Raw genomic sequence first — 24,341 nt, forward strand, 5'->3', positions numbered from 1 at the left:
GGGGTATAGAGGGACAGGGGAGGGAGGGGGGAGATTGAGGGGGTATAGAGGGACAGGGGAGGGAGGGGGAGATTGGGGGGTATAGAGGGACAGGGGGAGGGGAGATTGGGGGGGTATAGAGGGACAGGGGAGGGAGGGGGAGATTGGGGGGGTATAGAGGGACAGGGATAGGGGGAGGGGAGATTGGGGGTATAGAGGGACAGGGGGAGGGGAGTTTGGGGGGTATAGAGGGACAGGGGACGGGGGATTGGGGGGTATAGAGGGACAGGGGGAGGGGGAGGGGAGATTGGGGGGCATAGAGGGACAGGGGGAGGGGAGATTGGGTGGGTATAGAGGGATAGGGGAGGGGAGATTGGGGGGGTATAGATGGACAGGGGGAGGGGAGATTGGGGGTGTATAGAGGGACAGGGGAGGGGGACAGGGGAGGGGAGATTGGGGGGTGTATAGAGGGACAGGGGAGGGGGGATTGGGGGGGTATAGAGGGACAGGGGAGGGGAGATTGGGGGGGTATAGAGGGACAGGGGGAGGGGGGATTGGGGGGATATCGAGGGACGGGGGATGGGAGATTGGGGCGTTATCGAGGGACAGGGGAGGGGAGATTGGGGGGGTATAGAGGTACAGGGGAGGGGAGATTGGGGGGGTATAGAGGTACAAGGGAGGGGAGATTGGGGGGGTATCGAGGGACGGGGAGGGGAGATTGGGGGGGTATAGAGGTACAGGGGAGTGGAGATTGGGGGGGTATAGAGGGACAGGGGGAGGGGGAGGGGAGATTGGGGGGGTATAGAGGGGGGGCGGGGGAGGGGAGATATAGAGGGATAGGGGGAGGGGAGATTGGGGGGTAGAGAGGTACAGGGGGAGGGGAGATTGGGGGGGGTATAGAGGGACAGGGGGAGGGGGAGGGGGAGGGGAGATTGGGGGGGTATAGAGGGACAGGGAGAGGGGAGATTGGGGGGGGTATAGAGGGACAGGGGGAGGGGGAGGGGAGATTGGGGGGGTATAGAGGGACAGGGCAGGGGAGATTGGGGGGGGTATAGAGGGACAGGTGGAGGGGGAGCGGAGATTGGGAGGCTATATAGGGACAGGGGAGGGGAGATTGGGGGGGGTATAGAGGGACATGGGGAGGGGAGATTGGGGGGGTATAGAGGGACAGGGGGAGGGGAGATTGGGGGGTATAGAGGGACAGGGGGAGGGGGAGGAGAGATTGGGGGGATATAGAGGGACAGGGGAGGGGAGATTGGGGGGGGTATAGAGGGACAGGGGGAGGGGAGATTGGGGGGGTGTAGAGGGACAGGGGGAGGGGAGATTGGGGGGGGTATAGAGGGACAGGGGAGGGGAGATTGGGGGGTATAAAGGGACAGGGGGAGGGGAGATTGGGGGGATATAGAGGGACACGGGAGGGGAGGGGAGATGGGGGGTATAGAGGGACAGGGGAGAGGGAGGGGAGATTGGGGGGTATAGAGGGACAGGGGAAGGGGAGGGGAGATTGGGGGGTATAGAGGGACAGGGGAGGGGGGATTGGGGGGTATAGAGGGACAGGGGAGGGGAGATTGGGGGTATAGAGGGACAGGGGGAGGGGAGATTGGGGGGTATAGAGGGACAGGGGAGGGAGGGGGAGATTGGGGGGTATAGAGGGACAGGGGGAGGGGAGATTGGGGGGGTATAGAGGGACAGGGGAGGGAGCGGGGAGATTGGGGGGGTATAGAGGGACAGGGGAGGGAGGGGGAGATTGGGGGGTATAGAGGGACAGGGGGAGGGGAGATTGGGGGGGTATAGAGGGACAGGGGAGGGAGGGGGGAGATTGGGGGGGTATAGAGGGACAGGGATAGGGGGAGGGGAGATTGGGGGGTATAGAGGGACAGGGGGAGGGGAGTTTGGGGGGTATAGAGGGACAGGGGAGGGGGGATTGGGGGGGGTATAGAGGGACAGGGGAGGGGAGATTGGGGGGGGGTGTATAGAGGGACAGGGGGAGGGGAGATTGGGGGGGTATAGCGGGACAGGGGGAGGGGAGATTGGGGGGTATAGAGGGACAGGGACAGGGGGAGGGGAGATTGGGGGGGTATAGAGGGACAGGGGGAGGGAGATTAGGGGGGTATAGAGGGACAGGGACAGGGGGAGGGGAGATTGGGGGGTATAGAGGGACAGGGGAGGGGAGATTGGGGGGGTATAGAGGGACAGGGGAGAGGAGATTGGGGCGGGTATAGAGGGACAGGGGGAGGGGAGATTGGGGGGTATAGAGTAACAGGGGAGGGGAGATTGGGGGGGTATAGAGGGACAGGGGGAGGGGAGATTGGGGGGTATTGAGGGACAGGGGGAGGGTAGATTGGGGGGGTATAGAGGGACAGGGAGGGGAGATTGGGGGTATAGAGGGACAGGGGGAGGGGAGATTGGGGGGTATAGAGGGACAGGGGAGGGAGGGGGAGATTGGGGGGTATAGAGGGACAGGGGGAGGGGAGATTGGGGGGGTATAGAGGGACAGGGGAGGGAGGGGGGAGATTGGGGGGTATAGAGGGACAGGGGAGGGAGGGGGAGATTGGGGGGTATAGAGGGACAGGGGGAGGGGAGATTGGGGGGGTATAGAGGGACAGGGGAGGGAGGGGGAGATTGGGGGGGTATAGAGGGACAGGGATAGGGGGAGGGGAGATTGGGGGGTATAGAGGGACAGGGGGAGGGGAGTTTGGGGGGTATAGAGGGACAGGGGAGGGGGGATTGGGGGGGTATAGAGGGACAGGGGAGGGGAGATTGGGGGGGTATAGAGGGACAGGGGGAGGGGAGATTGGGGGGGGTATAGCGGGACAGGGGGAGGGGAGATTGGGGGGGTATAGAGGGACAGGGACAGGGGGAGGGGAGATTGGGGGGGTATAGAGGGACAGGGGGAGGGAGATTAGGGGGGTATAGAGGGACAGGGACAGGGGGAGGGGAGATTGGGGGGTATAGAGGGACAGGGGAGGGGAGATTGGGGGGGTATAGAGGGACAGGGGAGAGGAGATTGGGGCGGGTATAGAGGGACAGGGGGAGGGGAGATTGGGGGGTATAGAGTAACAATGGGAGGGGAGATTGGAGGGGTATAGAGGGACAGGGGGAGGTGAGATTGGGGGGGTATTGAGGGACAGGGGGAGGGTAGATTGGGGGGGTATAGAGGGACAGGGGAGGGGAGATTGGGGGGGTATAGAGGGACAGGGGAGGGGAGATTGGGGGGGTATAGAGGGACAGGGGGAGGGGAGATTGGGGGGATATAGAGGGACACGGGAGGGGAGATTGGGGGGGTATAGAGGGTCAGGGTAGGGGAGATTGGGGGGGTATAGAGGGACAGGGGAGGGGAGATTGGGAGGGTATAGAGGGACAGGGGGAGGGGAGATTGGGGGGGTATAGAGGGACAGGGGGAGGGGAGATTGGGGGGTATAGAGGGGGAGGGGAGATTGGGGGGGTATAGAGGTACAGGGGGAGGGGAGATTGGGGGGGGGCTTATAGAGGGACAGTGGAGGAGAGATTGGGGGGTATAGAGGGACAGGGGGAGGGGAGATTGGGGGGGGGTATAGAGGGATAGGGGGAGGGGGAGGGGGAGGGGAGATTGGGGGGGTATCGAGGGACAGGGGAGGGGAGATTGGGATGGTGTAGAGGGACAGGGGGAGGGGGAGGGAGATTGGGGGGGCATAGAGGGACAGGGGGAGGGGAGATTGGGGGGGGTATAGAGGGACAGGGGGAGGGGAGATTGGGGGGGGTATAGAGGGACAGGGGGAGGGGAGATTGGGGGGGTATAGAGGGACAGGGGGAGGGGGGATTGGGGGGATATAGAGGGACGGGGGATGGGAGATTGGGGCGTTATCGAGGGACAGGGGAGGGGAGATTGGGGGGTATAGAGGGGGGGAGGGGGAGGGGAGATATAGAGGGGGAGGGGGAGGGGAGATTGGGGGGTATAGAGGGGGGGAGGGGGAGGGGAGATATAGAGGGGGAGGGGGAGGGGAGATTGGGGGGTATAGAGGGACACGGGAGGGGGGATTGGGGGGGTACAGAGGGACAGGGGGACAGACAGTGGCCCCCCCGCGGGGCCTGTGGCGGGGAGCAGTGAGTCTCCGGGGGGCGGGGGGAGCTGTGTGACCGCCCACATCCGGGCAGTGCGGGGTGGGGCGGGGCCGAGAGATGAGCCGGAGCCGGAGCTGGGCCTGGAGCTGGGCTCTGACCCTGACCCTGGGGCTGGGCAGTGGCGGCTCGGACTGTCCGTGCTCCGACCCGGCGCTGTGCCAGCCGCTGGCCGGGGACAACCCGTTCGAGGTGGGTATGTCGGCACCGGGGGCCGGGGCTTGGGCCGAGGGCCTGGAGCTGGGGCCGGGCTCTATCCCCAGGGCCGGGGGGCTGGGCCGGGCTCAGGGTGCGGGGTGTCCGGGGGGGGAGCCCCCCGCGGCCCGCGCCGTTGCCATGGGGACAGCCGGCCCTCCAGCCCGCCGCGGGCCACAGGCTGGGGTCATGGGAGGTCACAGGCTGGGGTAATGGGGGGGTCACAGGCTGGGGTAATGGGGGGGTCACAGGCTGGGGTAATGGGGGGGTCACAGGCTGGGGTAATGGGGGGGTCACAGGCTGGGGTAATGGGGGGGTCACAGGCTGGAGTAATGGGGGGTCACAGGCTGGGGTAATGGGGGTCACAGGCTGGGGTAATGGGGGTCACAGGCTGGGGTAATGGGGGGTCACAGGCTGGGGTAATGGGGGGTCACAGGCTGGGGTAATGGGGGGTCACAGGCTGGGGTAATGGGGGGTCACAGGCTGGGGTAATGGGGGTGTCACAGGCTGGGGTAATGGGGGTGTCACAGGCTGGGGTAATGGGGGATCACAGGCTGGGGTAATGGGGGTCACAGGCTGGGATAATGGGGGGGGTCACAGGCTGGGGTAATGGGGGTCACAGGCTGGGGTAATGGGGGGTCACAGGCTGGGATAATGGGGGGGGTCACAGGCTGGGGTAATGGGGGTCACAGGCTGGGGTAATGGGGGGTCACAGGCTGGGGTAATGGGGGTGTCACAGGCTGGGGTAATGGGGGGCACAGGCTGGGGTAATGGGGGTGTCACAGGCTGGGGTAATGGGGGTGTCACAGGCTGGGGTAATGGGGGTGTCACAGGCTGGGGTAATGCGGGGCACAGGCTGGGGTAATGGGGGGGGTCACAGGCTGGGGTAATGGGGGGCACAGGCTGGGGTAATGGGGGTGTCACAGGCTGGGGTAATGGGGGGCGCAGGCTGGGGTAATGGGGGTGTCACAGGCTGGGGTAATGCGGGGCACAGGCTGGGGTAATGGGGGGGTCACAGGCTGGGGTAATGGGGGTTCACAGGCTGGGGTAATGGGGGGGTCACAGGCTGGGGTAATGGGGGGGTCACAGGCTGGGGTAATGGGGGGGCACAGGATGGGGTAATGGGGGGTTCACAGGCTGGGGTAATGGGGGCACAGGCTGGGGTAATGGGGGGGTCACAGGCTGGGGTAATGGGGGGTGACAGGCTGGGGTAATGGGGGGTCACAGGCTGGGGTAATGGGGGGTCACAGGCTGGGGTAATGGGGGGGGTCACAGGCTGGGGTAATGGGGGGGTCATAGGCTGGGGTAATGGGGCGTGACAGGCTGGGGTAATGGGGGATCACAGGCTGGGGTCATGGGGGGGTCACAAGCTGGGGTCATGGGGGGCACAGACTGGGGTAATGGGGGGTCACAGGCTGGGGTAATGTGGAGGCACAAGCGTGGGTAATAAGGGGCACAATCTGGTGTAATGGGGGCAGAAGCTGTGGTAATAGGGGGGACAGGCTGGAGGGGACAATGCGGGGCACGGGCTGGGGCAATGGGGGCACGGGCTGGGAACAGGCTGGGGTAATGGGGGGCACGGTCTGGGGTAATGGGGGAGTACACGCTGGGCTGGGCTGGTGGGCCTGGCCTGTGATAGTTTTGTGAATGTTTAAAAATGTATAGAGACATTGAAGTTGAGAATGTGGGAATTGTATAGGGACAATATAAGCTAACAAAGAATTCATGGAGGAATAGCCATGACATCTCAGACTCGAGACTGCGAAATGTTACAACACTAACACATATTGAAACAAAACTCACAGTCAGACATTCCAGGGATGGTACCCCAACCTACAACCGTGAAAAGGAACCCCCATTCATAGCCCTGACCAATACCTCGGGGATTGGGAGGCCAACCGGGGACATATGTCTAACCCGAAATGACACCAGTAACAAGAGACATATCATAGGGTACAGCAAATGCCCAAACAATCTCAACATCACCACAGGTGCACGAGTCACCATCCACTTTCACCTTCCAAATAACACAGGTGGAGGTTTGTGGGCCCAGTCCTGGGACCCGGAAGCAATATATCAGAAAGCAGCTTTTAACGCCACGTATTTCGTATGCGGTCGTAAGGCATATCCTTGGTTGCCCAGGCGATGGCCAGGGTCCTGCTATCTGGGATATGTGGTGCCATTTGTGCAGCAAGTACGTACCCTGGTGGAAGCACATGCCTCCAGCCGATACAAGCGAGCCATCACCCCCGTCGACAAGCTCTTTGGGGTCATGATGTTCCCAATCAGGATAGGACGTCTCATGGATGAAGTACAGAACCTAGAGACGATATTGGAACAGATAGCGAACAATACTGCTGAAGCTCTGGAAGGCATCACAGCTGAAATGGTAGCAATAAGGACCGTAGCATTACAAAACCGAATGGCCCTCGATTACCTGTTAGCTGAGAAAGGGGGAACGTGTGCCCTGATAGGATCTGAATGTTGCACTTACATTCCTGATAGTTCAGAAAACATAACCAATCTCGCTGATCACATAAGAAGGGAGGTGAAGAAGTTATCCACACCAGCAGAAGGATCTAGCTGGTTTGATTGGCTATCAGATGGATCTTGGAGATCCTATCTAATTGTTGGTTACCTTAACCTTTGTTGTAAAGTAATGATGGCAAGGTTAGCAAACCCTCTTGTGGTCAAGGGCTCCCGAGTTATGATCCAACGAACTAAAGAACTACTCGACACTAGCAACAATATGATTCAGGAAATAGAGTGTGAACGGATGAATGCGATACTCCTAGAATGATCCTAAGTGTTATCATGGAATGATAAAAGGGGGGAATGTGAATGTTTAAAAATGTATAGACATTGAAGTTGAGAATGTGGGAATTGTATAGGGACAGTATAAGCTAACAAAGAATTCATGGAGGAATAGCCATGACATCTCAGACTCGAGACTGCGAAATGTTACAACACTAACACATATTGAAACAAAACCCACAGCTTGCAGAAAAACCTCAAGGTCTTATTAAATCATGTTATTCACCTGAAACATTAACAGAAGGTCTTTGTTTAAAATCAGACCATACTTAGGTCGGCTTATGAGTGGACAAAGGGAAAGAGGGATCAAAAGGGATAGGCTGGACTAGGATGTCACTCTAGCCCTATCTTGTTATCTTTTGCCGAAAATGTATAACCGTCGTCCCTTTACAATGTAACCTCACCTTGTCCGTAGGAAGTGGATGCGATCTATCAGAGTTGCATTCCTTCTGTCTGATAAGGTCCCCGATCGGGATTTGCTTTTTAAATAAAAGCTTGCTTTGTTTAAAGCACAAACGGTATTCGTTTCAGTAATTTTGCTGAACCAGATTGAGAGAAAAGAATCTACATTTACAGTTTGGGGGCACAGGCTGATCTCGAGATACACAGTTAATGTTTAGGGTTGATAACCGTACTTCCTCATGTTGTCAGTTTCTCTGTATTGTGGAAGAGGAAGTTCTGAGAGATTTCCTCGATACGATGTTCTTTTGTATTGGTGGCTGCTTTCAGATCGGCGTTGGTGGTAACTGAGAGGCAGTTCACCAGCCCTGCCTTATCCCGTAGTCTGGGGAAAATGTTATTGATGGGGAAAATCTAAAAGCTTTATGCACTTCACCACTGCAGTTGACTGCTGTATTTTTGTATTAGATCTTTGTATTTGATGTTGGAGGAACAGATTGGAAGCATTATGACTGGTCCAAGGTCACCACAATTTCAGCCTTTGGAATTTATGACCCTCAGCTTCTGTGCCATGCCCATGCAAATGATGTTCGAGTTGTCCTGAAAGGTAATTAATTTTAACACAGACAAAATGTCCTTCTGTCTTGCAATGCAAGCTGTATTATTGAGAACCACATAAAAGAACATGCCTTGACTTTGCTATTCTGACTCTTACACAGGATTACATCGGCCCAGCCAGTCCATACCAGCATTTATGCCCCACTCGAGCCGCCTCCTGTCTTTCCTCATCTAACTCTATCAGCATAACCCTCGATTAACTTTTCCCTCATATACTTGTCTCATCATCATAGGCAGTCCCTCGGAATCGAGGAAGACTTGCTTCCACGCTTAGCATGAGTTCTTAGGTGACTGAACAGTCCAATACAACTCTTTTGGTTGGAGAAAACAAATCAACAGTTAAATCAAGTGCCCCCCAATCTGGGGGACACTTCAAACATTTTTCAAGGCCCTTTTTTGTGTTTTTTGGGGGTTTTTTGGGGGCTCTAAAACATAAATATGTACAAGTGCCCCCTATAAAAGGGGAGGGGGACACTAAAACCGGCAATAAAACAAATTAAACTAAAACATACAAAATCAAATTAAAATTTGGTTGCCGGGGGTGATGATGCACTCCAGTCCCTCCGGCGCCCACCTCTCTCGGAAGGCCGCGAGCGTACCGGTGGAACAGTCCAATACAAGAACCACAGTCTCTGTCACAGGTGGGACAGATAGTCGTTGAGGGAAGGGGAGGGTGGGACTGGTTTGCCGCACGCTCCTTCCGCTGCCTGCGCTTGGTTTCTGCATGCTCTCGGCGACGAGACTCGAGGTGCTCAGCTCCCTCCCGGATGCACTTCCTCCACTTAGGGCGGTCTTTGGCCAGGGACTCCCAGGTGTCGGTGGGGATGTTGCATTTTGGCTAGCCTCCCCTTAAATGCATTTGTACTATTTCTTCTGAATTCCCAATTTGATTTCTTGGTGAGTATCTTGTATTGATAGCCTCGGCTCTTCCCCACAAGTGGAAACACACTATCTACTTTATGAAAACCTTTCATAATTTTAAAGACAATGTTCTTGACCTTACAGAATTTCCTCTGCAGCTCTGGTACAACATCCTTCATTCCATCTATAATATATGAAATATCTTGCATCTAGACACCTCATGTCTACCAAATCTTACTTCTATTCATGCAAATGAAGTTCGATTTCCAAGCACTTTGTGACGTCCAGTGGTTGTGATGAGTGCTATATAAATGCAAGACTTTTTGTTGTCTACTTTTTCCATTTATAAATTTGTTTGTCCACATTTATCATAGGAACTGTCTGTGTAAACTTGTTGCAGGGTAATTATGTTTTCCCCACCAGTGGGGATACTAGCATCTCTATTCCGTATTTTCCTATATAAATTGCTATTTAACTATAAAATATCAAATCAAAGTATTATATAAAAAAATTAGGACAGGACGTATGTTTTCACAATGGGGACTGAATTACATCTGAATACCCTGGTTGAATTATCGCACACAATCTAAACCTGCTTCACCTGAAGACTACAATTAAGCCTGAGCTCCCTTTGTCCACTAGCATATGAGATTGACAAGTGGTGTATTTTCTTTCTGCTTTTCACCCCCCCCAAACTTGCTGGCTTTTGCTGGGTTTGTGGGCACTGACAGAGAGTTCTGTGGTCTCGGAGTGGGGGTAGGAGAAGAGAGATCGTGGCATTGAGGAGGTTTCTGGAGCTGGTCGGGGGTTGCTGGGATCTGGCAGTATTGGGGCATGGGTGAAAGCGGGGCCCAACATACCTTGTTATGGAGGAGTGGTGATGGTGTTGGGGGGTGGGGTGTGTGTGGTGGGAAGGTGGGGTCTAATGGAATGGGACACAAACTACTTTTGACTTTATTTGGAACCATCAAACCCTCACCCCTTGCATGTTCCTACAAGTCAGATGTCCTGACCACTGCTTCTCTCATAGTTAGAACATAAGAAATAGGAGCAGGAGTAGGCCATACGGCCCCTCGATCCTGCTCCACCATTCAATAAGATCATGGCTGATTTGATCATGGATTCAGCTCCACTTCCCCGTCCGCTCCCCATAACCCCTTATTCCCTTATCGTTTAAGAAACTGTCTATTTCTGTCTTAAATTTATTAAATGTCCCAGCTTCCACAGCTCTCTAAGGCAGCGAAATCCACAGATTTACAACCTCTGAGAGAAGAAATTTCTCCTCATCTCAGGTTTAAATGGGAGGCCCCTTATTCTAAGATCGTGCCCTCTAGTTCTAGTCTCCCCCATCAGTGGAAACATCCTCTCTGCATCCACCTTGTCAAGGCTCCTCATAATCTTGCACGTTTCGATTAGATCACCTCTCATTCTTCTGAATTCCAATGAGTAGAGGCCCAACCTACTCAACCTTTCCTCATAGGTCAACCCCTTTATCCCCAGAATCAACCGAGTGAACCTTCTCTGAACTGCCTCCAAAGCAAATATATCCTTTCGTAAATATGGAAACCAAAACTGTACGCAGTATTCCAGGTGTGGCCTCACCAATACCCTGTACAACTGTAGCAAGACTTCCCTGCTTTTATACTCCATCCCCTTTGCAATAAAGGCCAAGATTCCATTGGCCTTCCTGATCACTTGCTGTACCTGCATACTAACCTTTTGTGTTTCATGCACAAGGACCCCCAGATTAAACCCATCCTATCCTCTGTTTTTGCCTTGAGTATTTAAGCATGATAGAAAAGCACAATTGTAATATATTTATATAATTATTCGTTGGATATATTCAAGAGGGAGTTACGGTTAAAGGGATCAAGGGGTATGGAGAGAAAGCTGGAAAGGGGTACTGAGCGAATGATCAGCCATGATCTTATTGAATGGTGGTGCAAGCTCGAAGGGCTGAATGGCCTACTCCACCTATTTTCTATGTTTCTAAATTCATCACTTGCTTGAACTAAAAGCTTTGAGAATTCTGTCTCCAGTTTCTTTCAAAGGTCTTTGCGGCAGGGGCAAGATAAAGAAACTCCAGTACTCTGAATAGAAGGGACAGACCCTTCCACTCCTGTTGCTGCACATCAACAACTTGAATTTATAAGGCGCCTTTACGTAGTAAAATGTCAAGGTGTTTCAGGCGTGATTATCAATCAAAATTTGACACTGAACCACATAAGGGATATTAGAACAAATTAACAAAAGCTTAGTCAAAGAGGTAGGTTTTAAGAAATATCCTGCAGCAGGAGAGAGAGAGAGAGAGAGAGCGCGCGACAGAGAGGTTTAGGGAGGGAAATCTGGCACTTGGGGCCTGGGAAGCTGAAAGCATCACCCTCAAGGATGGAGTGAAGACAATTGGGGATGTGCATGAGACCAGAATTGCAGGAGAGCAGAGATCTCAGAGGAGGTTCCAGAAATAGAGAGGGGGTGAGGCCACGGAGCGATTTGAAAACTGGGATGAGAATTTTATTTTCATGCTGGGAAATTCTGCAAATTGTACACGCTGAGAATGTAGCGATGTGCTTGAAAACTTTCTCTAACTATTACAGGGTAAAAATATCCAGTCCAAGTCCAGGCTTTTTGAGACTGGCTTAGGCCTGAAAGTAAAACTTTAATGAAGACATTAAAATACACAAAAGTGGATACATTTAATCATGTTACTGTGGAATGTAATATTTTCATTTTTTGTTTTGTTTTAGAAACTCTTAATAGAAAGTAAGGGCTCAATTTTCCCCAAAACATTTTTTTGGTGTGCTTGAAGAGTTACGCCTGATTTTTTTGGGGGACCCAAGTACGCCAAAAAAAATGTTCTAAGTTTCCCCGTTGGATTTCTTCATTTTGGTGTGGCCTAAAATCCTAGACTAGATGTACAATGAGAGAGGATTAATTAGCAATCTTGTGTGAGGCCCCTTGGGGAAGAGTGACCATAATATGGTAGAATTCTTCATTAAGATGGAGAGTGACAGTTAATTCAGAGACTAGAGTCCTGAACTTAAAGAAAGGTAACTTCGATGGTATGACATGAATTGGCTAGGATAGGCTGGCGAATGATACTTAAAGGGTTGATGGTGGATAGGCAATGGCAGACATTTAAAGATCATATGGATGAACTTCAACAATTGTACATCCCTGTCTGGCGTAAAAATAAAATGGGGAAGGTGGCTCACAAGGGAAATTAGGGATAGTGTTAAATCCAAGGAAGAGCCATATAAATTGGCCAAAAAAAGCAGCAAACCTGAGGACTGGGAGAAATTTAGAATTCAGCAGAGGAGGACAAATGGCTTAATTAGGAGGGGAACAATAGAATATGAGAATAAGCTTGCAGGGAACGTAAAAACTGACTGCAAAAGCTTCCATAGATATGTGAAGAGAAAAAGATTAGTGAAGACAAATGTAGGTACCTTACAGTCAGAATCAGGTGAATTTAAAATGGGGAACAAAGAAATGGCAGACCAGTTAAACAAATACTTTGGTTCTGTCTTCACTAAGGAAGACACAAATAACCTTCCGGAAATACTAGAGGACCGAGGGTCTAGCGAGAAGGAGGAACTAAAGGAAATCCTTATTAGTCAGCAAATTGTGTTAGGAAAATTGATGGGATTGAAGACCGATAAATTCTCAGGGCACTGATAGACTGCATCCCAGAGTACTTAAGGAAGTGGCCCTAGAAATAGTTGATGCATTGGTGGTCACATTCTATAGACTCTGGATCAGTTCCTTTGGACTGGAAGGTAGTTAATGTAACACCACTTTTTAAAAAAGGAGAGAGAGAGAAAACAATTATAGACCAGTTAGCCTGACATTGGTAGTGGGGAAAATGTTGGAATGAATTATTAAAGATGAAATAGCAGCACATTTGGAAAGCAGTGACAGGATTGGTCCAAGTCAGCATGGATTTATGAAAGGGAAATCATGCTTGACAAATCTTCTAGAATATTTTGAGTATGTAACTAGTAGAGTGGACAAGAGGGAGCCAGTGGATGTGGTGTATTTGGACTTTCAAAAGGCTTTTGACAAGGTCCCACACAAGAGATTAGTGTACAAAATAAAAGCACATGGTATTGGGGGTAATGTACTGACGTGGATAGAGAACTGGTTGGCAGACAGGAAGCAAAGAGTAGGAATAAACGGGTCCTTTTCAGAATGGCAGGCAGTGACTAGTGGGGTACTGCAAGGTTCAGTGCTGGGACCCCAGCTATTTACAATATACATTAATGATTTAGACAAAGGACTTGAATGTTATATCTTCAAGTTTGCAGATGACACTAAGCTGGGTGGCAGTGTGAGCTGTGAGGAGGATGCTAAGAGGCTGCAGGGTGATTTGGACAGGTTAGGTGAGTGGGCAAATGCATGGCAGATGCGGTATAATGTGGATAAATGTGAGGTTATCAACTTTGGTGGCAAAAACAGAAAGGCAGAATATTATCTGAATGGTGACAGATTCGGAAAAGGGAGGTGCAACGAGACCTGGGTGTCATGGTACATCAGTCATTAAAAGTTGGCATACAGGTACAGCAGGCGGTGAAGAAGGCAAATGGCATGTTGGCCTTCATAGCGAGAGGATTTGAGTATAGGAGCAGGGAGGTCTTACTGCAGTTGTACAGAGCTTTGGTGAGGCCACACCTGGAATATTGTGTTCAGTTTTGGTCTCCTAATCTGAGGAAGGATGTTCTTGCTATTGAGGGAGTGCAGCGAAGGTTCACCAGACTGATTCCCGGGATGGCTGGACTGACATATGAAGAAAGATTGGATCGACTAGGCTTATATTCAATGGAATTTAGAAGAATGAGAGGGAATCTCGTAGAAACATAAAATTCTGATGGGATTGGACATGTTAGGTGCAGGAAGAATGTTCCCGATGTTGGGGAAGTCCAGAACCAGGGGACACAGTCTAAGGATAAGGGGTAGGCCATTTAGGACCGAGATGAGGAGAAACTTCTTCACTCAGAGAATTGTGAACCTGTGGAATTCTCTACCACAGCAAGTTATTGAGGCCGGTTTGTTAAATATATTCAAAAGGGAGTTAGATGTGGTCCTTATGGCTAAAGGGATCAAGGGGTATGGAGAGAAAGCAGGAATAAAGTTGCATAATCAGCCATGATCTTATTGAATGGTGGTGCAGGCTTGAAGGGCCGAATGGCCTACTCCTGCACCTATTTTCTACGTTTTTATGTTTCTACTGTCTCTGTCCCACTGAGATTTCTCCTCGTCCACCATCAATGGCAGAGACGTCAGCTGTTGTTGACCTGAACGCTAGCTGAACCTCTTTGCCTTGGTCATTCTCTTCCTATTTTCTCAAGCCACATCAAAAACTCCCTCATTGACTGTGCATTTGGGTATTTCCCTCAAGTGTCAGCTTGGCTCAGTGGTCGCACTTCCTCTCTCCTCTGGACCAGAAGGTGTTGGTGTACTTCAGGACCTGACATATAAGGGCAGTACTGAGGGAGTGCTGCATTTCCACAGGTGCTGTGTTTCGGATGAGACATTAAACAAATTCTCCACCTGCTATTCAGGTGAATGTAAAGACCACATTGGCACAACGGGGAGCTCTGATGGTGTCCTGGACAACGTTTATCCTCAACCAACACCACCAAAATGCAAATGACACTTCAAAAATAATGAATTGGGTTTGGAAGCACTTAATGTGAAAAGTACTTTATAAATGAAACTTCTAGCTAAATTTTCCTCTCCTACTTTTGACTTTGCGGTGGCAGTTTTGTCCTGTAAACTGCCTTGGGACATGATATCTGAAACCACAACATCAGGTTCCACATGTACGCTGACGACACTTGGCTCTGTCTCACCTCTTTGGAACCCTCCACTGTCTCTGATTCGTCACACGGCTTGTCTGGCATCCAATATTGGATGAGCAGAAATTTCCTCCCAACTAAATATTGGGGAGTCTAAAGACTTTGGGGTGGAAATTCGGTCATGCCTCTGTTGCGGCAGTAACCCGGGCGGAGCAGAAAACTTTGCGCCGGGAAATGATTTGTGTCTGCAGCCGCAAAATTTACCAACTGGGCCCTGAGTGTGGAGTGGAGCGCAAAGGGAGGCGTTCCACACCTCTTTCAGGACAATAGGCTGGCTGAGCAAATGAAAATCCCGAGTCGGTCTCCGAGTGCCCTAAGAAAGGATTCCATGAGAATAAAAACACCAAAAACATTCCCAATACTTTCCTGACGCCACATTCAAATGAATCGCAAGAATAAAAAACAACCAGACTTGCCTGAGGTCGCCATTCTTTCCCTCACTGTGGCTGCTATAGCTTTCACAGGCGGTCCCACTAGGGCGTGCTACGGGTCGGTGAGTTTAAAATTTCGCAACCAGGGACGTTGCTCACCGGTTCGCCACTCCTGGGCGGTACTGCTCCGCGCGCCGGCGGGACACTGGAAGCTGGCTGCTTGCCCGGAAATGGTTTCCGCTGCCATTACTGCCCCTCCGGGGCGAAAACCGAGGCAGCAACGGACCGAAAATCCAGCCAATTGTCTTTGGTCCCCACCACAAATTTCGTTCTCTGGTCACCATTTCCACCCCTGGCAACTGCCTGAAGCTGAGCCAGACCGTTTGCAACATTGATGTTGTGCTTTACTCTGAGGAGGTCCGGGAGTTCCGAGAGGTCCGGGGGTTCCGGGGGTTCCAAGAGGTCCGGGAGTTCCGAGAGGTCGGAAGTTCGGGAGGTCTGAGGGGCAGGAGACCTGAAGGTCAGCGAGGAGTTCAATTCTGACGAGGATGTCACAGCCCTCGTCTGGGCAGGGAAGTGGTTGGCTGTTTGTTTGGTAAGCATCTCTTTTTTTCCTCTTTCTTTTAATTAGATTTTTAATTAGAGGGATGGCATTGCAGCTCAGTCCCATGGAGTGCACATACTGCGGCTTGTGGGAAGTCCTGGACGCTTTGTGTGACCTAGACAACCATGTGTGCAGGAGGTGTCTCCAGCTTCAACTGCTCGAGCTCTGCGTTTTGGAGCTTGAGCGACGGCTGGGGTCACTGTGGTGCATCCGCGAGGCTGAGAGCTACTGGATTCAGGAGGTGGTCACCCCGCAGCTTAAAAGCGTGCAGGTAGAGGGGAAGTGGGTGACCACCAGACGAAGGAAGAACGCTAGGCAGGTAGTGCAGGAGTCCCCCCGTGAGTCCATCTCGCTTTCAAACCGATATTCACTTCTGTGTAACGGTGAGGACGATTGTGCCTCTGCGGAGTGCAGCCAGAGCCAATTCCAAGGCACCACGGGCGGCTCAGCTGCACAGTGGGCAGGGACGAAGAATAAAAGAGCTCTAGTGATAGGGGATTCCATAGTTAGGGGAACAGACAGGCGTTTCTGCGGCCGTAGACGTGACTCCAGAATGGTTTTGTGCCTCCCTGGTGCCAGGGTCAAAGATGTCACCGAGCGGACGCAGGGCATCCTGGGGGTGGGGGAAGGGTAAACAACTAGAGGTCATGGTCCATATCGGGACCAACGACATAGGTAGAAAGAGGGATGAGGTCCTACAGGCAGAATTTAGGGAGCTAGGAAGAAAATCAAAGCATAGGACCTCAAAGGTAGTAATCTCCGGGTTACTACCGGTGTTACGTGCTAATGAGTACAAGAATAGAAGGATAGAGAGGATGAACGTGTGGCTGGAGAGTTGGTGTAGGAGGGAGGGCTTTAAATTCTTACGGCATTGGGACCACTTCTGGGGGAGATGGGACCTATACAAACTGGCTGGGTTGCACCTCATCAGCGCCGGGACCAATATCCTCGCGGGGAGTTTTGCTAGTGCTGTTGGGGAGAGTTTAAACTAGCTTGGCAGGGGGTTGGGAACCTGAGAACAAATTCAATAGGGAAGGAAGTAAAGCAGAAATTGGTTAGCAAGAATTTAGAAAGTGAATCTGTAAGACAGAGGAAATGAGGGTTAGTAAGTAGTAATCAAGTAGGTCTTCCTGTGCTAAATGGTATGCAAGGAGGATAGCGAATAAGGTGGATGAGCTGAGAGCACAGGTAGATTCTTAGGAGTATGACATTATAGCCATTACAGAATCATGGCTGAAAGAGGGGCAGGTTTGGCAGCTAAATATTCCTGGTTACCGGATTTTCAGACAAGACAGAGAGGGGGGTAAAAAGGGGGGTCGCAGTATTGATTAAATAAACTATTGCAGCGGTGAGGAGGGATGATATGTTAGAGGGATCATCAAATGAGGCCAAATGGGTCGAATTGAAAAATAAAAAAGGGGTGATCACATTGCTGGGTGTGAATTACAGACCCCCAAACAGTGAGAGGGAGATAGAGGAGCAAATATGTCGGCAAATTACGGTGGTCCAAAAACCATAGTGTAGTAATAGTAGGGGATTTGAACTATCCTAATGTTGATTGGGACAAATATAGTGTGAAGGGTATAGAGGTTGCGGGATTCTTAAAATGCATTCAAGAGAACTTTTTTAGTCAGTATGTAGCAAGCCCAACACGGGAGGGGGCTGTCTTGGATTTAGTTTTGGGGATTGAAGCTGGGCAGGTTGAAGGGGTATTAGTGGGGGAGCACTTGGGTGCCAGTGACCATAATTCAGTCAGATTCAAGTTGGTTATGGATAAGGACAAGGATAGACCAGGAATAAAAGTCCCAAATTGGGGAAAAGCTAATTTTGCTAAGTTGAGAAGTGATTTGGCCATAGTGGACTGGAAACAGCTACTTTTGGGTAAATCAGTGTCGGAACAGTGGGAGGCATTCAAGGAGGAGATCCGGAAGGCTCAGGCCAAACATGTGCCCTTAAAGAAAAAGGGTGGGAAAAGTAATTCTAGAGCCCCCTGGACGTCTCGGGACTTACAGGGGAGGATAAAGGAAAAAAGGAACGCTTATGTCATATACCAACGGCTAAATACTGTAGAATCTTTGGAGGAATATAGAACGTTGAGGTGAAATTAAAAAGGATACTAGGAATGCTGAGAGAGAGCATAAAAAATTGTTGGCTTGAAAAATTAAGGAAAACCAAAAGATGTTCTATAAATATATTAAGAGCAAGAGGGTAACTAAAGAGTAGGGCCTATTAGAGACGAGTGTCCTTAGATGCTCCAGTAGTGACTCCACGAGGCAGTGTGTTGTACTTGAACTGTAGTGACCTTAGTCCTTTATTGGTTAACTCCAGAGTGAGGATCACACCTGGTGGCCTGCCTTTTATACTGGGCCTGGCACACCTGTACAGGTAACCTACAAACCTCCCACTGCTGTGCCCTCTGGTGGCAAACCTTGTGATTGTACCAACAGTAGCCATGCAGAGACCAAGAGGGTAATCTTTGTGTGGAGGTGGAAGATGTTGGTAGAGTTCTTAATGAGTACTTTGCATCTCTTTTTGCAAAGGAAAGGAGCAATGCAGATACTGCTATCGAGGAGGAGTGTGATATTCTGGATAAAATAAACAAACTGAGAGAGGAAGTATTAAGGGGTTTAGCAGCTTTGAAATTAGATAAGTCCCCAGGCCCGGATGAAATGCATCCCAGGCTAGTGAGCGAAGTGAAAGAGGAAATAGCAGAGGCCTTGACCATCATTTTCCAGTCCTCTTTGGATCTGGACATGGTGCTGGAGGACTGGAGGAATGCTAATGTAGTACCCTTGTTTAAGACGGGAGAAAGGGATAGGTCGAGTAATTACAGGCCTGTCAGCCTAACCTCAGTGGTGGGAAAATTATTGGAAAAAATCCTGAAAGACATGATAAATGTACATTTGGAAAGGCAAGGATTAATCAGGGACTGTCAGCACGGATTTGTTAAGGGAAGATCATGTTTGACTAACCTGATTGAACTTTTTGAGGAGATAACCAGGAGGGTTGATGAGGGCAGTGTGTACGATGTAGTGTATATGGACTTTAGCAAAGCTTTTGATAAGGTCTCACATGGCAGACTGGTCACGAAGGTTAAAGCCCATGGGATCCAGGGCAAAGTGGCAAGTTGGATCCAAAATTAGAGGTTGGAAGCAAAGGGTAATGGTTGATGGATATTTTTGTGACTGGAAGGTTATTTCCAGTGGGATTCCACAGGGCTCAGTACTGGGTCCCTTGCTTTTTGTGGTATATATTAACGATTTAGATTTGAATAAGAACGTAAGAATTAGGAACAGGAGTAGGCCATCTAGCCCCTCGAGCCTGCTCCGCCATTCAATAACATCATGGCTGATCTGGCCGTGGACTCAGCTCCACTTACCCGCCCTCTCCCCGTAACCCTTAATTCCCTTATTGGTTAAAAATCTATCTATCTGTGACTTGAATACATTCAATGAGCTAGCCTCAACTGCTTCCCTGGGCAGAGAATTCCACAGATTCACAACCCTCTGGGAGAAGAAATTCCTTCTCAACTCGGTTTTAAATTGGCTCCCCCGTATTTTGAGGCTGTGCCCCCTAGTTCTAGTCTCCCCGACCAGTGGAAACAACCTCTCTGCCTCTATCTTGTCTATCCCTTTCATTATTTTAAATGTTTCTATAAGATCACCCCTCATCCTTCTGAACTCCAACGAGTAAAGACCCAGTCTACTCAATCTATCATCATAAGGTAACCCCCTCATCTCCGGAATCAGCCTAGTGAATCGTGTCTGTACCCCCTCCAAAGCCAGTATATCCTTCCTTAAGTAAGGTGACCGAAACTGCACACAGTACTCCAGGTGCGGCCTTACCAATACCCTATACAGTTGCAGCAGGACCTCCCTGCTTTTGTACTCCATCCCTCTCGCAATGAAGGCCAACATTCCATTCACCTTCCTGATTACCTGCTGCACCTGCAAACTAACTTTTTGGGATTCATGCACAAGGACTACAAAATCTTCGCCAGGGCGATGTCTGCTCGCCTTGGTGCCGTGCTGGACCACATGATCCACCCCGACCAGTCCTACACGGTCCCGGGCCGGACAATCCACGATAACATCCATCTGGTCCGGGACCTCATCCATTGTTCCCAGGAGGCTGGTCTGTCGGTCGCCTTCCTATCCCTCGACCAAGAGAAGGCGTTCGACAGGGTGGATCACGACTATCTGCTCGGAACTCTGCGCGCTTTCGGGTTCGGGACGCATTTCGTCGCCCGGATCCGACTTTTGTACGCCGCCGCGGAGTGTCTGATTAAGGTTAACGGGTCTTTGACGGCGCCCCTTCGCTTTAGGAGAGGGGTACGCCAGGGATGCCCCATGTCCGGCCAGTTATACGCCGTTTGCGTGGAGCCTTTCCTGCGCCTCTTGCGGACGAGGTTGACGGGACTGGCTCTGCAAGGGCCGGGCGTGGAGGTCGTCCTCTCGGCTTACGCCGATGACGTGCTCCTCGCGGTAGAGGATCCCGCTGACCTGCGGAGGATGCGTGAGTGCCAGGAGATTTACTCGGCCGCGTCCTCCGCCAGGATCAACTGGGAGAAATGTTCCGGACTCCTGGTGGGTCAGTGGCGGGTGGACTCCCTGCCGGAGGAGCTCAGGCCTTTTGCCTGGAGCACGACCCATCTCCTCTATCTGGGAGTCTACCTTAGCCCCGACGAGGGAGCCTGGGCGGCGAACTGGCAGGAGCTGGAGGCCAAGGTCGTCGCTCGCCTAGGGCGCTGGACAGGACTGCTCCGAGTGCTGTCCTACAGGGGTCGAGCGCTAGTCATAAACCAGCTGGTGGCCGCAATGTTGTGGTACCGGCTGGTCACTTTGACCCCTCCCCCTGCATTTGTCGCCAAGATACAGAAGAAGCTGGTGGACTTCTTCTGGAACAACAGGAAGCACTGGGTCTCTGCTGCGGTCTTGAGTCTCCCGCTTGAGGAGGGCGGTCAGTCGTTGGTGTGCGTCAGCGCCCAGCTCGCGACTTTCCGTCTTCAGACCCTGCAGAGATACCTTTACGTCGAGCCCCCTCCTAGGTGATGCGCTCTGGCGACGTATTTCTTCCGCCAGCAGCGCGACCTCAATTATGACACGCAGCTCCTGTTTGTGAACTTGGGGGGTGCCAGGACCGCCCTCCGGGAGCTGCCTGTCTTTTACAGGGAACTCATCAGGGTCTGGAACAAAGTCTCCAGCAAGCGCAGCTCTCCGCCGGCTGGAGTGGCGGCCGTCCTGCAGGAACCGCTGCTCGGGAATCCGTACCTCCACGGCCGAGGTTTTATGTGGCGGTCGGAAGAGAGGGCTGTGGCTGGTGAGGTGACCAGGGTCAGGGACCTGCTCGATGGCGGAGGAGCGGGCTGGATGGCGCCAGACACGCTGGCGCGGCACCTAAATTCTGCCAACGTCCGCCACGCGGCCGATGCCATCGAGTCGCTAAAAACAGCTCTGGGCCCTGACTCCGTTAGGTGCATCGAGGAGGCTCAAGCACGTGGGGAGATCCCGTCCGAACTGACCCCCGTCCGGACGGAATTCCTCATCGGCGCCAAACCCCGGAACCTCCCTCGGGGGCCGGCGCCTCACAACTTGAGCCGCCTCGGGGAAATCCCCTCCGTGCCTTTCAGTTCCGCGCGGAGGGGTTTCCTGTACGGGCTGCTCCTGCACACCCTCAACTTTGCCATCCTCGCCGGCCGTCCGGACACGCCATGGCGTACCATCTTGCCGTCCGGAGGAGGTGGGGGTCCCCGATGGAGGGCACTCTACGCGGGAGTCCTCCCACTATTCATCGGGGACTTGGCCTGGGGGGTGGTGCACGGAGCAGTGCCGTGCAACAAATTTTTAAGCCGGTTCACGGACTCCCAGGCCGCCTGCAATTTCTGCGGTCTGGAGGAGTCCGTGTTCCATGTTTTTATTGAGTGCACGAGGTTGCAGCCCCTGTTCCATTATTTGAAGGGGCTTCTCCTGAAATTCTGGCTGCACTTCAGTCCCACTCTCCTGATCTTTGGGCACCCTGTGCGGAGGGGAGCGGGTAGGTCCGAGGGCCTCCTCGTAGGACTGCTCCTGGGCACGGCCAAGGGTGCCATCAGCCGGTCCAGGCAGCGGGCGGTCGAGGGGGTCGTTCAACCTGACTGCCTGCCTCTCTTCCGCTCTTACATCCGGTCCAGGGTGTCCTTGGAGATGGAGCACGCGGTGTCCACCGGTACGCTCGCGGCCTTCCGCGAGAGGTGGGCACCGGAGGGACTGGAGTGCATCATCACGCCCGGCAACCAAATTTTAATTTTATTTTACGTTTTTAAGTTTAATTTGTTTTAATTGCCGGTGCTTTTAGTGTCCCCCTTCCCTTTTATAGGGGGCACTGGGGAAAATTGCGATTTTAGTGCCCAAAAAAAAACCAAAAAAAGAAAAACACAAAAAAAAACCAAAAAAAAGAGGGGGGGGGTGGAAAAAAAGGGGCCTTGTAAATGTCTGGTGTGTCACCCAGGTCGGGTGGCACCTTTTAATGTTTTTTGTTTTGCAGATGAACTCCAAAAAGAGTTTCATGCACAAGGACCCCCAGGTCCCTCTGCACCTCAGCATGTTGTAATTTCTCCCCATTCAAATAATATTCCCTTTTACTGTTTTTTTTCCCCAAGGTGGATGACCTCACACTTTCCGACATTGTATTCCATCTGCCAAACCTTAGCCCATTCGCTTAACCTATCCAAATCTCTTTGCAGCCTCTCTGTGTCCTCTACACAACCCGCTTTCCCACTAATCTTAGTGTCATCTGCAAATTTTGTTACACTACACTCTGTCCCCTCTTCCAGGTCATCTATGTATATTGTAAACAGTTGTGGTCCCAGCACCGATCCCTGTGGCACACCACTAACCACCGATTTCCAACCCGAAAAGGACCCATTTATCCCGACTCTCTGCTTTCTGTTCGCCAGCCAATTCTCTATCCATGCCAATACATTTCCTCTGACCCCGCGTACCTTTATCTTCTGTAGGGAGTATGATTAAGAATTTTGCAGACGACACTAAAATTGGTTGTGTGGTTGATAATGGGCTGCAGGAGGATATCAATCTACTGGTCAGGTGGGCAGTGCAGTGGCAAATGGAATTTAATTCAGAGAAGTGTGAGGTGATGCACTTTGGGAGGATTAATAAGGAAAGGGTATACACATTAAGCGATGGGCTACTTAATAGTGTAGATGAACAAAGGGACCTTGGAGTGCTTGTCCACAGAACTCTTTTTGTGAAAAAAAATTAAAACATTAAATCGCATCCCCCAATCTGGGGGGCGCACCAAACATTTCCAAGGTCCTTTTTTTTTGTGTGTGTTTTTGGGTTTTTTTAAAGTTTTTTTTGGGCACTAAAATCATTTTTTTTCTCCAAGTGCCCCCTATAAAAGGGGTGCTTGTCCACAGATCCCTGAAAGTAGCAGGCCAGGTGGATAAGGTGATTAAGAAGGCATACGGAATGCTTGCCTTTATTGACCAAGGCATAGAGTACAAGAGCCAGGAGGTTAAGCTTAAATTGTATAATACTTTAGTTAGGCCACAGCTGGAGTACTGCGTGCAGTTCTGGTCGCCGTATTACAGGAAGGACGCGATTGCACTACAGAGGGTGCAGAGGAAATTTACTAGGATGCTGCTTGGAATGGAGAATCTTAGTTATGAAGACAGATTGGATAGGCTGGGTTTGTTCTCATTGGAACAGAGGAGGCTGAGAGGAGACCTCATTTTGGTGTACAAAATTTTGAGGGGCCTGGACATAGTGGATAGCAAGGGTCTATTTCCATTGGTGGAGGGGTCTATTACGAGGGGGGCATAGTTTTAAGGTGGTCAGTGGAAGGTTCACAGGATTTGAGGGGGGGCTTCTTTACACAGAGGGTTGTGGGGATCTGGAACTCGCTGCCTGGAAGAGTTGTGGATGCAGAAACCCTCACCACTTTTAAGAGATGGTTGGATGGACACTTGAAGTGCAGTAACCTGCAGGGTTACGGACCTAGAGCTGGTAATTGGGATTAGACTGGATTAACCTCTTGTTGGCCGGCGCAGATTACGTTGGTAAGTACTGCAGGGAATCAAATACGGCCAGGGTGATCCCCTGGACTAGTTTCGATTGCCCGGATGGGTCGGAGAAGAATTTTACCAGATTTGTTTTCCTCCAATTGACCTGGGTTTTTAATCAGTTTTTTTACCTCGCCCAGGAGATCACATGGCTCCGATTGGGGTGGAGTGTAGAATGTTTCAGTATAAGGGGTATTGCAGTTGTGTGAGGCGGACTGGTTGGGCTGGGTGCTCTTTGCCTTTCTGTCATTGTTCATTGTTCATAGGTTTATATGTAACCTGCAGGGCTGCTGACCGAGGGCCGTGTGGCTCTTTGTCGGCCGGTGCGGACACGATGGGCCGGAATGGCCTCCTTCTGCGCTGTAAATTTCTATGTTTCTATGAGTTTCCGACCATGTATCCGCTCCATCACTAAGACTGCTTACTTCCACCCCCGTAACATCACCTGACTCCACCCCTGCCTCAGCTCATCAGATGCTGAAACC

General features: G+C 51.5%; 1 protein-coding gene across 1 annotated transcript in view; it reads left to right on the plus strand.

Moving 5' to 3' along the window:
• Window positions 1-4,122: 4,122 nt before the first annotated feature.
• LOC139249761 (di-N-acetylchitobiase-like) overlaps window positions 4,123-24,341 on the plus strand; it is a 37,940-nt gene continuing 17,721 nt past the window's right edge. The window contains exons 1-2 of the mRNA XM_070872550.1: window positions 4,123-4,269; window positions 7,954-8,092. Of these exons, the coding sequence (XP_070728651.1) occupies window positions 4,138-4,269; window positions 7,954-8,092 (271 nt within the window). The 5' untranslated portion in view covers window positions 4,123-4,137. The remainder of the gene's footprint in view (window positions 4,270-7,953; window positions 8,093-24,341) is intronic.

The sequence above is a fragment of the Pristiophorus japonicus genome, unplaced genomic scaffold (genome assembly GCF_044704955.1).
Source record: "Pristiophorus japonicus isolate sPriJap1 unplaced genomic scaffold, sPriJap1.hap1 HAP1_SCAFFOLD_331, whole genome shotgun sequence".
In the NCBI taxonomy this organism is placed as follows: domain Eukaryota; kingdom Metazoa; phylum Chordata; class Chondrichthyes; family Pristiophoridae; genus Pristiophorus; species Pristiophorus japonicus.